The sequence below is a fragment of the Lontra canadensis genome, unplaced genomic scaffold (genome assembly GCF_010015895.1).
Source record: "Lontra canadensis isolate GAN:19392208 unplaced genomic scaffold, GSC_riverotter_1.0 scaffold125, whole genome shotgun sequence".
Lineage (NCBI taxonomy): Eukaryota > Metazoa > Chordata > Mammalia > Carnivora > Mustelidae > Lontra > Lontra canadensis.
Genome location: NW_022631119.1, coordinates 1736631 through 1753652, shown reverse-complemented (window position 1 = coordinate 1753652; position 17022 = coordinate 1736631). Strand labels below are relative to the sequence as shown.

General features: G+C 55.2%; 2 protein-coding genes across 3 annotated transcripts; both read right to left on the bottom strand.

Annotated features, from left to right (window-relative positions):
- Positions 1 to 87: 87 nt before the first annotated feature.
- Positions 88 to 9392, bottom strand: FXYD7 (FXYD domain containing ion transport regulator 7). Of its 2 annotated transcripts, none has more exons than XM_032841701.1 (6): positions 9222 to 9392; positions 4885 to 4914; positions 2704 to 2778; positions 2532 to 2565; positions 2323 to 2363; positions 88 to 493 (listed from the first exon to the last, which is right to left on the bottom strand). In XM_032841701.1, exons 1-6 carry the CDS (start codon positions 9250 to 9252, stop codon positions 471 to 473), a joined length of 234 nt encoding a protein of 77 aa, XP_032697592.1. In that variant the 5' UTR covers positions 9253 to 9392; the 3' UTR covers positions 88 to 470. The 2 variants fall into 2 exon arrangements, with proteins under 2 accessions (XP_032697592.1, XP_032697591.1); XM_032841700.1 differs by having other exon boundaries at positions 2523 to 2565; positions 9222 to 9391.
- Positions 9393 to 9539: 147 nt separating this feature from the next.
- FXYD1 (FXYD domain containing ion transport regulator 1) lies at positions 9540 to 13133 on the bottom strand. The gene is made up of 8 exons (XM_032841696.1): positions 12907 to 13133; positions 12436 to 12500; positions 11932 to 11964; positions 11302 to 11376; positions 10978 to 11014; positions 10025 to 10074; positions 9783 to 9834; positions 9540 to 9674 (listed from the first exon to the last, which is right to left on the bottom strand). The coding sequence occupies exons 1-7, from the start codon at positions 13116 to 13118 to the stop codon at positions 9812 to 9814; spliced, it is 495 nt and encodes a 164-aa protein (XP_032697587.1). The 5' UTR covers positions 13119 to 13133; the 3' UTR covers positions 9540 to 9674; positions 9783 to 9811.
- Between the last annotated feature and the right edge of the window lie 3889 nt (positions 13134 to 17022).

The following is a 17022-nucleotide window of genomic DNA, read 5'->3' as shown; positions in this document are numbered from 1 at the left end:
AGCCTGGGGACGGGAGAGAGTTCCCCCAAGGTTCAGTTTTGCCCTCTCCCCCATTTTGTCCCCACAGATGAGAACTCACAGACAGAACAGGGGAAAAAACCAAGTGCACATTTATTAAGCTCAAGACAAGAGACTCCAAGGGTGCAAGGAAACCGATCTTCGGAGGGGAGACAGGGAGGTGCAAGGGAGCAATACGTGGGCATTCTGGGGGGCTGGGGCTGGACTCCCGGACCCCAGGAGCTGGAGGCCTGAGTCCCTGGGTCCGGGATGCAGACGGGCTCTTTGGAGGGTCGTCATTGCCAAGACCTGGGGAGGGACAGCGGGGTGCAGCCGCACCAGCCTCGGGTGGGTGGGGCGGCTCATTCGGGGGAGCGCTCCCCGGCGCAAGGCTGGGGTCCCCACCGCCTCCACCCGGTCCTCAGGCTTCTGCACTCAGGCAGGGACAGCAGTGGAGGTGCCCAGGGCTGGTTTTACACACCACCACCTCCAGGGGCTGGGGACCGGGCGTGGGGGGTGGGGGGTGGGTGGAGACAAAGAGAGACACAGAGACAGCGTCAGAGAGCTGTGGTCACCCACACGGGGCACCTGTGCAAGCAGCCCCCTCCCACAAACCAGTGGCCCTTCCCCCCATCCTCCCATGGAAGCCAGACCCCCAGGAACTCTCACCCTCTAGCTAACACTGGGAATGTTTTGCCTCCCCACACAATGATTCCTTTAGGGACACCTGTGTGGCTTTTGTCCTGCCCCACAGGACACTGTCATGGAGGGGAGCTTACTTGTGATGAGGCTGGAGACCCCTGGCCCATCTTGGGACTTCTGGGATATCCCCCCTGCTAGAAGGGAATCTCCATGCCCCTCCTGGGTCCCCAGCCTCCTCCTACACCCCCATCCTAGACACACACCCTATTTCCCCAACGTTTGGACACAGTTGGAATTCCTCTGTGTCCCACCCACTGGGGACCATCAGTCAACTGGAGTGGGTCACAGTCCTGGGCATATTCTGAGACCTTGCCCCAGGTACTAGCGCCACCCACCCCCCAGCCGCCATCATCCACAAAGAAGTCATCCACAAACCCCCCCTTAGGGTTTTTAAATGTCATGAAAAGAACACAAAACAAAACACATCAAATTCCACACCAAATCCCCCCAGGCACAGAGTACCCCAAGACCCACTTTTTAGTTCTAAGCCTTTCTGTGAGAGGCAGAGAGATTCCCATTTCTGATTTTTATAAGTCTCTGGAAAGGACACAGTTCCACTAAAAACAGGTCAGGATATTTTTACATAATTCGAATTAACACCCCCAAGGAGTCCCAATCTCTCATCTGCAGCTTATTCCCTCCTACATCCTAATCTCTGTCCACCTTCCACCCACCTGCATCGCCTCTTTCCCCCCCCCCCTCCCCCCCCCCCCCCCCCACCCCCTCATACTCCTTACCTCTCCACGCCCCCACCCCCTCCATGGCCCCCACCCCTTTTCCCCACCCTTCACTCCCTCCACACTCTTCACCCCTCCACACCTGCCACCCCTTCTGTGGCCCCCCACCCCCCAACTCTTCCATCCCCTTCATCTCCTGTACTCCCCCTCCACTCTCCACCCCCCACATACACCCCCTCCATCCTTCTCACACTTTATTCCCTTCCTGTACTTTCCATCTCATACTCCTTCCATCCCCATATTCTCTTTTCCAAAATCAGTTTTTAAAATCTGTATTCTATGTGTCTCTCCTTTGGTTATTTTGATACAATTATCCAAAAACCCTTCCCTCCTTTCCTCCCTCCTCCTCCCCCCCTCCTCCCTTCCCTCCTTCCTTTTTCTTTCTTTTTCCTTTTTTTTAAGTAATCTTTACCCCCAATGTGGGGCTCAAACTCATAACCCTGAGATCAAGAGTCACAAGCTCCCAACCGACAGAGCCAGCCAGGTGCCCATCTCCTTCCTTTTTCTTGATCATTTCATCCTTGATCTTCCCAGCTGAACAATAAGGTCTGGAAAATATCCCGTCTTCCCCCCTCCTGTAGTGCTCAGCTCTGTCCCTAATCCGAATGCTGTGGCCCCACCTCTCTTCACAGACTTGTGGCTTTCTCCCCTGGAGAATTAGTTCATCCTTGCTTTCCCAGAGCTTGTCTGCTTGTTTCTGGGAAGCTTCAGTGGACTCTAGGACGTTCCCCACACCCCACTGACTCCATAGGTTACCCTCTTCCATCCGCAGGGCCTCAGCTCCCACTGCAGTTGGCCCACCCATTCATGGGTGGCATCATTCTCGGGGAACATCCAGTGCCACCCCCCTTCCCCAACTGCCCCCATTTCCCTTCCTCCCCCTCACCTGAGGAGGGCAGCTCCGACTTACAGGATTTGCACGTTGGGCTGCGGAAGCAAAGACCAGAGAGAAAAGCATCAAGAAATCCAATAGCCCCAGGCTTTCTGGGAAAGATGGGGAGACCCTGGGGCCCTTCTGTTAGGAAAATACCCCTGCGCCCCAGGCTGCTCCCGCCCCTCTCCTCTCTCTCCCCGCTGCTGCCAGACCTCTCAGACCTGGAGTCCGCCTTCCTGCACTTGACCTTCTTGCCTGTGAGGAGACAGATAGACACAACGAGGCAGGATGTAAGGGTCTGGATGAAAGCCAGCAGGGAAACTGTAGGTGCCCAGGGACCCCAAGGCAGCCCCCTTGGCGACACTCTGAAGCCCAGGAAAGGGTCACACTTACTGATAATGATGAGGATGCCCAGCAGGAACAATATGGTGGCCAGAGTCATGCCCACTGTCTGCACAGTGTCATAGTCTGGGGGAGAAAATGGGGGACATCAACATGGGTAGCACCTCAGCCCTCCCTGGAGCCTCGACCTGGCTTCAAGGCTGCCTGGCCAGGGGCCCAGGGGCCAGGGATGCTGCGGGCTGTGCTGGGGGCTCCCCCAATGGGCTAGTGTGAGGATGGAGAGCAGGAGCTCAGGAGCTCCCTTGACCTCTTTACCCTGACTCTTCCCTAGATGCTTCGTGTATACAAAAAACCATCCTCTACAGCATAGACACATGTACCTCCCCTCCTTTTACTGCCTCCCACCTGGTCCTGTCCACCATTGTCACCTGTCTGAACTATCTCAGCAAGCAACCTGCTCTGTGGTCTCCCCGCACCCCAGTTACAGGGATCCTGCTAGTATCTGAGTCAGATCAGGGTCCCCCAGCTTGGAGTCCCCACCCCACCCTGGCTTCCAGTGCATTCTGAGGAAAAGCTGCAGTTCCTTCTCAGACCTCACCCCACTCCACTTTCTGCCTCAGTCCCCTCCCCCAGGCATCCTGTCTCTCTGCCATTCCTGGAGCAGATCAGGTATGGTCCTACCTCAGGGCCTTTGAATTTGCTGTGCCCTCTGCCTGAAAGCTCTCTCCCCGCCAATATTCCCGTCTTACCAATTTCTGGGCTTTATTCAAATGTCAGTGAAAGCTTCTCTGAAACCTTGTCTATTTTGAATTTCCCATTCTCTCCTTAGCACTTTATAATCTCATTCTTTCCTGTATTTTCCTTCATAAGAAGCATTCTTGTCCAAAATGCCACAGTAAATATGATTGATCCTTGAACAACATGCAGGTCCTCTTAGATGTGATGTTTCTTCAATAAATATAGTATAGCACTGTAAATATATTTTCTCTTCTTCATGGGTTTTTTGTTTTTTTTTTGTAAGCTCTACACCCAACTAGGGGCTCAAACTCATGACCCTGAAACAAGAGTTGCATGCTCTACTGTCTGAGCCAGCCAGGCACCCTTCTTCCTTGTGATTTCCTTAACAACATTTTTTCCTCTAGTTTTCTTCATTGCCAGAATGCAGTACATAATACACATAATATACAAAATATATGTTAATCAATATGTATGTCATTGGTAAAGCTTCCAGTCAACAGCAGGCTATTAGTAGTTAAGTTTTGGGGGGGTCAAAAGTTATATGTGGATTTTCAACTACATGGGGGGCTCGGCACTCCTAATCCCCACATTGTTCAGGGGCCAATTGTATTTATTGAAATATAGATTTATAGAGCACCCACTCTGTACCAGCAGTGTCCAGGCCTCTGCCTCAGGGAATTGGCTTTCATATTGTGACAAAGCACGGAACAAGATAAAATGAAACATCTGGGCCACGTGACTATGACTAGATGTGTCTGTGGCTCCTGTTGGCAGAGAGTCAGGAAGGGCCTCTCCCAGCAGAGCAGTCAGTATTTGATCTGAGCCCTGAAGAAGGAAAAGGAGCTGAGTAAGCTGTGTGGAGAGCTAGACAAGGAGTATTCCTGGCAGAGGGAACAGCACGTGCAAAGGCCCTGGGGTGGGAAAGAATTTGGCATATTGGAGAAACAGTACAAGTGAGCAAAGGGAGAGGGCAGAGGGGTGTTTAGAAAGGGAACCTGGGCCATGTCTGCTCAACTTGGGGGTAACTTCTTTAAGCTTCAGTGTCATGGGGATGATATAATGGCATCACCCAAGTAAAGCTTTCCACAAGCCTCATAGCTAGAAGCTAATACTATCCCTTCTTTGCAGAAGAGCCCAGAGAGGATGAGTTACTTGCTCAAGGCCACACAGCTAGTGAGTGGATAAGCTAGGATTCAAATCCAGGCAGCCTGGCCTCAGAGTTGTATGCTTCTCTGGTGACCACAATGTACCAGCCCAGAGACATGATGAAGCCTGGATGGGGTCCAAAGTGGGTACCCCCCCACACATCCCACCAAATCCAATTATGCCCTCCAAGAACCCAGCCAATGTAAACTGAAACCGCATGGTCACACAGCAAGTGGCCCAGCAGGTATCATGTTGCCAGGGCTGAAGCCACTTCAGCAATAACCTGTGGGGACCAGCAACCACCCCTCTTTCCAGCCCCAGGGTACCCTCATCACATCTACCACTCACCATAGTAAAATGGATCAGGTTCCTGAGGAACTGTGGCAAGGAAGACAGGAAAAGAGAGAGAGGGAAAACACATTTCAACACTGGGTTTCTTAACATTTTTGAGACTCCAGATGGGGCCACTGGCCCAGTGTTTTCTGGGTAGAAATCAGATAAAGATGTCCTTTGATCTGAATGATACAGCCTCATGCATGGCAAGACACAAGGCTTGAAGCGTGGAGCATAGGCTGGATTCCAGTCCCCACTCACACCATTAGTCAGTACCTTCCCTTGTTCAGTGCACAACCCACCAAACTGTACATGGCAGTCCTAGCACTAGCCTCCTGTGGAACTCTGAGGCAAGCTACGGACTCACTTCCTGAAAAACACATACACCTATCATTTGCATATGATGCTGGAATTAACAGACTTCAATCCCACTGATAAACTGTTGAGTGTATCAGCTTCCCCTGAATACTCCCTAAAACTTCTCAGTTATTTGACAGCTCCCAAAAAATTAGGCACTGTGGCTACTATTCTCATCCACTCGCTCCTGCCACTGAATCCAATGCAGAGGAATTGTCCTATAAAATACCCTATATTATATTACATATAATATATATTTTATGACTTATTTCTAAGACATCAATTTTAAGATTCAAAATTGATTTCATAATAGCTTTCTCAGTGTGTGTGTGTATGTGTGAATATGTATGGAACTCTACCATACGAAACATACCCAACCATTAGAAGACTCATCCCAATTTCAGAAATGTTAATGTGTGAATAAAATGTGTGTGTGTATTTACTTTTCCCCATCCCCCACCTCCCTGTCCCAAACCATATTCACCTTCGGGAGAGCTCAGACCACACTTCCCATTCAAAAAGCCCATCTTGATGGCTCCCTCATTCCTGACAGCTCTCAGGACATTCTGTCTTGTCTAGAGCTGAATTCTGCAGAGCATGCATCACTAGCTGAGGGGAACCAGGAACGTGAGGCCAATGCTAGGTACAGTCATCAGTTTTCTCTTCCAGGCTTGGGGAAGGATGGCAGCTTCCTTGAGGCTAGGGGTGGGGTGGGGTGGGGAGACCATGTGACTAATTCTGGCCAATGAACTGTGAGTGGAAGCATCAAGTGACTTCCAGGCTGGAGCATTTAAATGTTCTTACAAGAGCTCCCTTTTGCCTGTTGCCCCTGTGTTGCGAAGTTTTCTCTCCTGAACAGAGACACCCCCCTGGGTCGACCTGCAATGGACGTATTCTGTAAGTGAGACTTCAACCTTGATTGTCAGAAGCCCCTGGGATTTTTGATACAATCTTTACTATGGCACTCTCTAGCCTAAACTGACGCATACAGATGGCACCCAGGCAAGACTCGCAATAGCACCATTTCTCATGATGTGTCAGTTTCTCCTTCTTAGTGCCCTGTCCGGTCTTCAAGGAGGAAGTCTTAGGTAGGTGTGGAGGTGTCTTTAACACCTTCTGCCTTGCTAAGCTCCCTCTTTTCCCATGAGGACACCGTCTTTGGGCTCCCAGCCTTCAGCAGGCAGTGATAACTTTATAGAATTTTGTGACATTATCTGGTTTTCTCCTTTATTTACCTATCTAACCAGCATTTGATAGCACTGACTGCATGCTGGGTTCTGTTCTAAGCACTTCACAGGTGTTAACACACTTCCATCTACACAACTCCTCCCTGATATGGGTGCTGTCTTCACCCTTACTCCACACAGAAGGACACTGAGGCCCAGAAACATGGAGTCACTTGTTAAAAATCATGTTTTTACTTGCCTTTAAGGCAAAAAAAAAAAAAAAAGGAAAAAGAAAAGTCCTGATTTTCCATTTGTGATGGTGATATAAAATGAAGCTAATTAATTAAGCTTTGTCAAAAACGAATCCTTTAAAGGGAAAATAGTAAATGTGAGTGTGGAGAACATCTGGATAGGGCAAAAATCGTCCTCGAGAGCGTCAAGACGGGGAAACATTATTTTAGAGTCGCATGTGCTGTCTTCGCTCCCCCACCAGATGGGGAGGAAGTTTGCTTGACTCCTCTGCCATTAATCCTGACATTTATAAAAGTCTTTCTAAGAACTTTTCTGGAATGAATGAAAGAAACAATGCACACACGAGTGGGTGAGTGGGTGAATTAATGAATGAATGAATGAAAGCCCCCACTAGGCTGCAGGAAGCCCCATCAGAGGTGGAGCGTTGGATTAGACTACTTTGTCTCCTGGATTGCCAAATAGCCCGCCTTCCCAAACCATCAGGAGCCCATGGTGGGGGGGAGCACCTGGTCCAGAATCCTCTTTATTTCATGCCGGGTGCCCCAGGCTCTATGCAGAAGTCCCTCTTCTGGTCCCTGCCCCCCAGGAATCTGGTTCCTCACGGGGAGACTGGGCTAAGGGTGGAGCCAGGAGGCAAGAGAAGAAATGTGCACCACTCCTGGCCAGTTGCCAGGGAGACATCAGGAAGGAGGTGGTTGCTATGGCAACTGGGGCATCTTCAGAGGTGAAGAGAGGTGATGGGTCCTGGCACCCTAGGCTGGGTGGGGTCCTGGGGGTTAGGTGTCTAATTCTGGGGCCAATCTTGGCTCTGTCTGCTCCCTTTGTATCTCTCAGTGTTGCCCTGCAGGGTTGGCTTCTGGCCAAGCCGAGGGTCCTTCTCAAGGATAGGGACCCAGGCCCACAGGTTGTGCTCCTGCATCCCTTTTCTGTTTGCCCCCATCTCTCCCTCTTGCTTTCTGACAGAGTGGGAGAGGCCTCATTTCCCTCCCCCATACTTCCCCCCCACAAGTGATCCATTAATCAGTTTAAGTGGTGCAACACACAACATGCTCTTCTTCCCCCCTCTCCCGGGGTTTCCCAAGACCTGTGGTCCCCTCTTCTGCTGTGACTGGGGAAAAGGAGGGGGTGGGGCTGAGGCGTCTGTCCTCCCACCTCGGCCCGTCTGCTGCCATCGATCCTGTTAACCACCATCTCTGCGAAAAGAAGCCCTGGGCTCCCGCCAGGCCCGCTGGCTCAGCCCTGCCCCCTCTCCCTAGGGTGGCTTCCAGCCTCTGCAGCCCCCCCCCCCCCCCCCCCCTGCTTCAAATTCTGCAGATATGGCTCGGTGCAGCAGCCCCTGCCTGCCGGGAAAGGGGGCAGGGAAGGCGAGATCAGAGTGGAACTGGGGTTCCCTTCACCACCAGGGGCTCCTCAGCACCACTGGCCCATCCCCTCTGGCCCTGCTCTCAGTGCTGGAAACCCCACCCCCACCCCCATTAGAGCATTCTTCCCCTGGTTCCTCTGCAGAGACAACCTCAAGAAAGGGGGCTGTTAGGGGACAGCGAGTGTTTAAGTGGGCGCATAACTGGGTTAAGGGGCGTGAGATGTAAATCGCCGCGGCTGGATGGGGGTAAAGAAGGGACATCTGTGTGCACACCTGAGTGCACCTCCTGGACCAGAAAACACCCCTGCATGCTGGCTGGAAAGGAGGGTCCCGCCATCCATTGCTGCCCAAGGGGGGCTCACCGCAGTGGCTCGGCCCCACCCCATACTGCTCCTCCTGCTATCTCTCTCCCGCGCTGTGGGTCCATCTCTCCTCCTCCTCTGTGTCTTTCTCTATGCCTCTCTTTTTGTCTCTGATTTTCTCTCTGCATCCTTTTCTGTTGCTCTCCGCCTTCCCCTTCACTCTCAATCTCTTTCGGCATCTTATCTGCCTTCCCCCAGGTCTCCCTCTGTGTCTCTGACTCTGGGTCCCCTGTCTCGCTCTCTCTCTCTTTCAGGCTTTCAATTTTTCACATTCCTTTCCATCTCCCTCTCTCTTCCGTCTCTTTCCATCTCTCTCTCACTTCCTCCAGCTCTCTACCCCCTGTCTTTCCGTCCTTCTCCCTCCTTCCCGCGGAATCTGCCTGTCAGGGATTTCTGGAGACACCCACCATAAGAGCCCGCGCTGGAAAAGAGAGGCATATGCCTCCCCCCCTTGCCCATCTTGGAGACCCCGAAATTTGCGAGAGCCCCTGTGGTCGCAGACCCATCCGTTCCCACCCTCGAAGCCCGTCTCTTCGCGTCCACTACCGCCGCTGTGCAGGACCAGCCGCCCGGTTGCCATAGCTACCGGTCCGCGCATCCTTTCTCCCGGGACTGCCGCTCTCCAACCGCGGGTCCCGCACAGGAACGACACCACCGGGAGGGGGTGTCCACGAGGCCTGGAGGGGCGCCAAGGGGTGCACTGCAGGGGCCTCCGCCCATGGAAGGAACAGACATCCCCTTCCCCATTCCCTTCCCTTTTCAGTACTGGAATCTCCCTAGATCCTCTCCCCTAAGCTTTAAGATCCAGGACCACCCCCCAACCCGCTCGCCCTCTCCCCAGGCGGCGCTCACCCTTTGTGGGGGCCTGGGTCGGGGTCGCCATGCCGGGCCGGAGCAGGGGGCGGCTGGATGCCGAGACGGTGAAGGCGCTGCTGCAGCAGCTGGAAGCTGGACGGACTGATGTCGGGGGGAGATGGGGGGAGCCCTCGTGTTGGGGGGGCCGTAGCCAATGGGGGCCCGGAGAGCCCGCCCCCGTCCCGGCCACCCCCGCCCCCGCCCCCGCCCACTCCCGACGTCCCCGCCCCTTCCCCAAGGGTGGGGGCGCCCCCTGCCGGGGCCAAGGGGGCGCCCGAGCTTCCGCGCAGAGGGACAGATCCACCAAACGCTGTTAAGAGAGAAAAGCACGTTTTATTGAAGTCTGTGCGGCAGAGAGGAGTCTGTGGGAGCAGGGCAGGGGAAGAGGGCAGTCCAGGGGGCGGTGGGCGCACAGGTGGTGGGTGGGAGGCATCAGGAGCCAGGGGAATCCTGTGGGGGTGAAAAACGTGAGAGGCAAGAGAGCCCCCCAGCCACCCCATCCCACCCTTCACCCCCTTCTCCTCCCCCCACCCCCCAGCCCAGCCCGAGCTGCAGGACCTGGCTGGGTTCCATCGCGCCAGGTGTCTCTACCGCCTGCGTGTGGACAGACCTGAGGGGGAACACGGAGAGTTCGGGTGTCAGGAGGGGCACCCTAGCTCCTGCAGAACAGGGAGCAGCAGGGCAACTCCCGGACCTCTGGTTTCAGATCAAGCCCCTCCCTCCACGTGCCTGTCCCGACCAGGAAGGGGGTTCTTGGAACCCGCCCTCACCCCCAAACACCCGAGTCTCCCCAGACTCACGGCGGATGGAGCTGCGAAAAGTTCCCTCCTCTTCATCAGGTTCCCCAGTTCTGGCAGAAGGAATTGGGAATGAAAAAGGAGAGAGGCAGCCACCCCCATGAATCCCCCAGTGCAGCCCTCATTTCACAGTTCCCCGTACTGAGGGCCAGAGATGGGCAAGGAGCAGGCTCGGGGTCCACCAGAAAACCCGGCGCACCCAGTTGCGGTTTAAGCGGGTGGCGGGGGGGTGAGACAAGTGCCTCCCCGAGTGCTGGGGAAGAGCCTGGAAGTTGGTGGAGGATGGGGTGGCGGAAGGACTGGAGGGCAGACAGCCTAGAGACAGCCTAGGCTAGAAACCCAGAACCCTCATCTCTTAGTGGAGTGACTTCGGGCAAGTGACTTCACCTCCATGTGCCTCTGTTTCCTCATCAGTAAAATGAGGCTAATAACAGCACCTACCACACATACAAGGGGTGTGAGGAGTAAATAAGATAATTCACAATAAAACGGTATCTGGCACTTGGGACTAAATATTAGCTATTATTTAAAATCACATCTATAATTGTTTTAACATGGAGAAGGTATTCATACATTGCTTTAAATTTTTATTTAAAGATGAATCAAAGGGCTAGGAACAGGACGCTGAGCTAAACTGGGCCGCCGAGCGCGGTGATCTCATTTCGCCGTGGCTCTTTCTCTCGCCGCTTACCACGCTTTGTGATTTTATATTTGTGGGGCTGCTGGAACCCACGGCCGCCGCCCCCACTGGGCTGGGAGCTCAGCCAGGCAGGGAGGGCAGTTTACTTATTCACCATTTGGTCCCCGGGGCCTGGCTTGGGGCTTGGCACATAGTAGGTGCTTAATACATAATTGCTGAAGGGTCTCTCGCTGCGGGTCCGATGGACTCCTCGCCTCACCCCCAGCGCCCCTCTAGAGTGAAAGTAGATGAGTGAGAGCCTGGAGGGGCCTCTTACCTCTGCTGCTGGTTGAATTTGCACCGGCACCTTCTGCCTGTGGGTGGGGGTAGGAGGAGGACGAGGCTGAGATTCGGCTCCTGGCGTGCACTGAGCGGCGCTCTTGCGCCGGCTCAGGCTCGCGAGGGGCGGGGCCGTGGGGACAGGGGCGGGGCGGGGGCGGGGTAGGGCAGGGGCATCAACAGGGAGGGCTGGAGCAGATGGGCGGGACAGGGGCGGAGATGGGGCGGAGAGGAGGGCGGGGCTGAGGGCGGGGACGGGGGCGGGGCGGGGACGAAAACCCGCTCTTGAGGGGGCTGGAGGTAGCGGGGTGTGGGTACTCACTCAGGACGATGAGGATACCCAGGATGAAAAGGATCCCGGCGATGATGAGGCCTCCTATCCGCAGGGTCCGGTAGTCTGTGGGCGGCAGGGAGGAGAGTGAGGGCAGGGAGGGGAGGAGGAAGGATAGCAGAGGGGCAGAATGGGAAGGAGGGGGCAAGGAGGATGGGGAGAGGAGAGGAGGGAGAAGGAAGAAGATAAGGGAGGAAGGAAGAGAGGGATCAGGGGGAGGAGAGGGTGGGAAGGAAAGGGAGGAGGTAGGCAGGGCACGGAGGAGGGAGGAAACAAGGAAGTAGAGGAGGTTGGTGGAGAGGATGAGGGGAACAGAGAGGGGAGAAAGGGAGGAGCAGGAGAGGATGAGCCATAAGATACTGAGAGGTTAAAGGAGAAAGAGACTCAGAGAGACAGAGAGGGATCAAACAGACGGACACACAGAGACAGAGACAGACAAGGGGAGATCAAAACAAGGAGTCAGAGATCTGAGAGACGAGAGAAGGAGAGTGACAGAGATACAAACACTGAGTCAGGGAGACAGAGATGGAGAAAGAGAAGAGGAGTAACTAGGACAGGACGGACAAACCCAGGCCTTATGTCCTCCCAACTCCCAGGGATAGACACCCATCCCTCCCTTACCATAGGTGAAAGGGTCATGTTCCTGTGGAGCTTCTGGAAAGAGAAAAGTCAGGGGTTGGATGCTTCCTGGGACTCTGGACAGGGACGGGCGAAAAGGGACCTTGTGGGGGCTTTACTCTCCTGGGCTGAGAGTCTGGGGACCGTTGGACGCTGAGCAGTCTACCCAACTTCTCTAGGTCTTAGCTGCCTCATCTGCACTGTCCTGGTGGGGCAGGGGGCACCTAACTGCCCCCAAATCTTGTCTTATCCCATGTTGTCAATGATTCTGTCATCTGAGGGAAGTGGGCCTCCATCCCATGGTCCACCTTTGCCTGACCTAGCATCAACCCCCACCCCAAATACTAGCTTCTGACTGGACCCATGTGAAACCCCCAATTTCCTGGTACCCCACTGACTCATTTAGCTTGGAGTCTCCAACTTGGTTCTCTTGAAGGGCTTCCCATCACCCCACCCCCGCCTCCCTTGGGGCCGAGGTGGGTGGTGGGCTACATACCCCAGACTCACCTGCGCTGGCCGTGGTGAAAAAACCCACACAGAGAACCAAGATGTGGTAGAGAGGCGCCATTGTCCTGGGGGACACCAAGGGTCAAGAAATGTGTTCCCTCATTCCCCCCACCATTGGGGCTTGAACCCAAGGGATTAAATCAGGGTCCGGGGGTTTGATTTCAAACGTGTCTATCATCCAGCTTGACCACTGGGAGAAGCAGGGGCACCCCCTACCTCATCAGACACAGTGTCACCAAAACAAGTCACAGTGGGGGTCGTACGACACACGGAAAGGGCAAGGGGTAAGATACACACGGTCCACAGGGGCCTCCACAGGCCTGGAACTCCCCACAGCAGGCCCCAGATGCCACACCTACCCTAGGGGAAGAGCAGGATGGCTCGCCCCAGCCAGCTAGCGAGAGAGACACACAGACACACACGGTGAGGGTGAAGGATGAGGGATGGTCCAGCCAGGACCTGAGGGCCCACCTGCCCGCACACCACGGCCTCGCTGTGTCCGTGTAATATCCCAGCTCTCCTGCCCTCAGCCGCTGGCCAGCTCTCAGCCTGACCCTGGGTATAAATATCTCCCACTTCACCCTGGAGGAATTTGCCTCACACAGGCCACCATGGCAACAGCCTTCCTTCTCCCACTCGGGGGTCACGCACAACCCCGCCGGGGTGAGGCCCGGCTGCCACATTGCTCCTGGCTGCCCCTGTGGGAAAGGCCACCCCTCCACGTCTTCTGGAAATGATGAGAATGGGGGGAAAAACATCCCCTCCGCCGGCCTCTGGGTGACATCTTCCACAGGCAGACGCCACCAGGCCTGTGGCATGAGGCCCAGATTAGTGGGGCTGAGAGACAGAAGACAGATGCCAGGGGCAGGGACACACACACACACACACTCAAGCACAGGCAATGGGGCTGGAAAGGAGACAACACCCATTCCCCAAACTCCTGGTTGGAGCAAGACATGGGGTGGAGACAGTTACTAAAACGATTCTCTTCATCTGAGCTTCCAGTGCCCCTAAACCATGATGCAATCCGACCTACACACAGGAGTGTCCGAAAGCCACCCCAGCAGGGCCACATGCAGCAGTAGGGGAAGGAGGCATTGGACCCCCACGCCCACTCCTGGGGAACCCCACCGTCCCAACCACACTCCCTCCCTCTCTGGTCTGGCCCGCCTGGGAAGCCACAGGCTGGCCACTCCTGCTCCCAAAATAGGTGGCCCAGCCAGGCGAGGGGGTGAGGCCTGGAGGGGAGGGCAGGGGACGCTCACCCCAATCAGGCTGTCCCCTGCTGAAAGAAGGCCCCCAAAGGTCCGGCTGTGCCGGGGGTGAGCACTTTGGACCCCCTAGCCCAGAGCTGGACTGCGGCCGCCCTCAGCGGTCTCCCCTCCCAGCCCCACCCCAGCTTTCCCCTCCCCAACCAGCAGCTGTAACTGGAGCCGGGGCTGGAGGGGGGCCAGGGGGCGGCCCCCAGCCCAGACCGCCCTGGCCCGCTAGGTTAACTCTCTCCGCTCAGATGGAGGAGCAGCAGGCGGCCGGCGTCTCTGGAGAAGGGACGAGTCGGGAGGGAGGACAAGACCACGGACCCACTCACGTGCCCGCACACATGTACCCACACAGGCATGCACCCACGCTCGTGCCCTGCGGTGCAAGGGTGGGGGTCAGGGGTTTTCTGTGAGGATCCCTGGGGATTGGGCCCATTCGGCTCCTAAGGTCACCCCCGTCTGAGTGCTCAGGAGCCCACTGACCCCTAACCCCAGTGTTCTGCGGGGACCTGGGCTGCCCCACAGGGCTCTTGGGACATTTATGTGTGTGTATGTTGTTTGCTGCTGACTGTGAGTTCCCCCATGAGCACACCACACACACACACACGCACGCACACACGCACGCACACATTCAGATAGATGCCATAGACAGACACAATGACCTAGCCACACATGTGTCCACCCTTACAAACGGTCACACTCTTGTGAAGACATGCAAACCGGGGGACAGAAACACACCGATACACACACCACATGTAAATGGACTCAGACACAGCCGGCCCTCGTCCGCGGTTTCAGGGACGGGAAGGCCCATACGCCGTGTACATATGGACACAGGGGACGGCACACAGTGCCGTGGGCACAAAGAGAAGCAGAAATTCTGTCCAGGACACCGCCCTGCGACCCGCCACTCTTACACACAACCCCGAAAACTGACGCACACAAACTGTGTTCGTACCCTCACATGCGGGCCACCAGAGCATAGCGGCCACTGGGTCACGGGGAGACAGGCCTACACATGTGTGAGGCACCTCCAAACGTGCGTTGATGTGTTTAATCCCAAACCTCCCCTTTCCCGATCTCACATGGCCTGTGGGACTCTGTGGAGGACGACGCACACAGTGTCCTCACCCGCGGGCCGGACTCACAGACTCTGGTGACAGAGAAACCTGGCTTCCGGTGGGAGCTCTGCCAACCTGGTTGTGTGACCTTCAGCAGCCCATGTGACCTCTCCGACATGCCTCAGTTTTCTGTCCCATAAAACGGAGAAATCACTGAGATCATATGTATCGCACGGGACCAGCCTTAGAGGTCTCTGAACCCCACACAGCCTTATTATTAATTCCATTTTCGGGATGAGCAAACTGAGGTTTTAGCAAGATGGAGCTAATTCTCCTGAGACTCCTGGTGGCTGAGGACAGAAACCGGCCCCACCCTGAAAGGGTCAGATCATGGGCTCAGACTGTGGAGGACACAGTCGGGAGCAGGTGGGCGTGTTCAGACCAAGGCACAAGGGTAGAGAGCCCTGACACACATACACACACGCGCGCGCGTGTACACGCACATGCATACACAGAGGACCCACCTCCGAGGACCCACAGGGCTTTGAAATGCCCTCTCATCCCTGTGCGTCCAAGCCACGGCCCCTCATGGCCCTGCACCCCAGGGCCAACGGTGGTGGCAGTCTCTGGTTAATGATAACCCTGATGTTTATGCAGCCCTGGGGAGGGCTGACAGAGCGGCAGGGAAGGCAAGCAGGGCTGGGGGCACCTGGCCAGCTCCAGCCCGTCCTTGGCTTCTCCCCCTCCCAAGGCCCACTGCACCAGAGTAGAGCAGCTCCGCCACTTTCTAACTGGGTGATGTCCGGCACCTGACGTAACCACTATGAGGCTCAGTTTCTCCTTCTGTAAAAATGGGTATAAACTCATAGTCCCCTCAGAGGGAAATTGGGGTGATTATGTGAAACGGCTAGGGCTGTTAAGTCTCCTGAGTGTGCAGCCCTGGCCAGAGAGGCTGGGTGTGTTCTTCAGGGGTGGGAGGAGAGGGGTTCGATTTAGATTTGTCCAGGGCCATGAAGGGAATCATTTAACCTCCTCTGGCCTCAGTTTTCCCATGCGCAAAGGACACGTCAATAGTATGACCCAACTTATGGGGTCATAAATTAACCGAATAAATTCATGTAAAATCAGGCATGCAGGAAGTGCTCGATGATTATTATTATTGCTATTTCAGGTTGGATAACAAATGTCATTTCTTTATTCTTTCTTATTTAATGGGCAGAATCTATCCAAATTGCTAAAAGCTTAGTCCAAATGAAAATGACCAATATCCGGGGAGCCTGGGTGGCTCAGTGGGTTAAAGCCTCTGCCTTCAGCTCAGGTCATGATCCCAGGGTCCTGGGATCGAGCCCCGCATCTGGCTCTCTGCTCCTTGGGGAGCCTACTTCCTCCTCTCTCTGCCTACCTGCGATCTCTCTCTGTCAAATAAATAAATAAAATCTGAAAAAAAAAAAAAGAAAAAAGAAAGAAAATGACCAATATCCATGAGTTTGGATCTCCCAAGAAAGAAGACAAAATCACACGGAGGGGCCCTGGAGCCAGCTGCCTGGGCTTAAGTGCTGGCTTTGCTCCAGCCTGGTAACCCAAATCTCAAATTGACTTGACCTCTCTCCTCAGTGTTTCCATCTGTAAAATAGCCCTATGATAGGATCAATGTCAGAGGGGTGTGATGAGGTCAGCATGAGCTGAAAGACAAAGTTTTAGGACAGGGCCTAGTGCAGAGCCAATGCTGAGGAAGGGGGTGGCATCCTCACTTTCATTTTTCCCAGGAGTTGGCTCCTTATCCCAGTAGCTGGTGGGCACTCAAGGGGTTAATTTCAGGCCTGGGAGGGAGGCTTTGAGTTTGAGGTCTGACAGCTGCCCTGCCGAGTGTGGCCACCAGAGGGAGCAGCTGGACCCCCCTCTGAGCCTTGGTGAAGGGGCACAGTACACCCTCCTGGGATCCAGAGGAGGGGGCTGGCTGGGCGTGGCCAGGATGTCTCCAGCCCCCCAGGGGTCTCTCCTCCCACCCCCTCCGCCTGCCAGCCATCCGGTCCCCACCCTGGTGACATCCTCCTCACACTCGAAGTCAGTCGGGTGGAGTGGGGAATCTGGGGAGGGGGCTGGCCGAGAGTGGTCAGGGCAGCTCCAGCCCTTTGTGGCCCCTCCCCTCCCATGGGGCCATCCAGTCCCTTCCTTAGGGCTGCTCTTCCTATGGCCTCTGACCCCCTCCTTCTTAGGCTGCACTGCCGGGCGCACCCAGTGCCCAGTGAGTCCCTTTCCCAAACCTC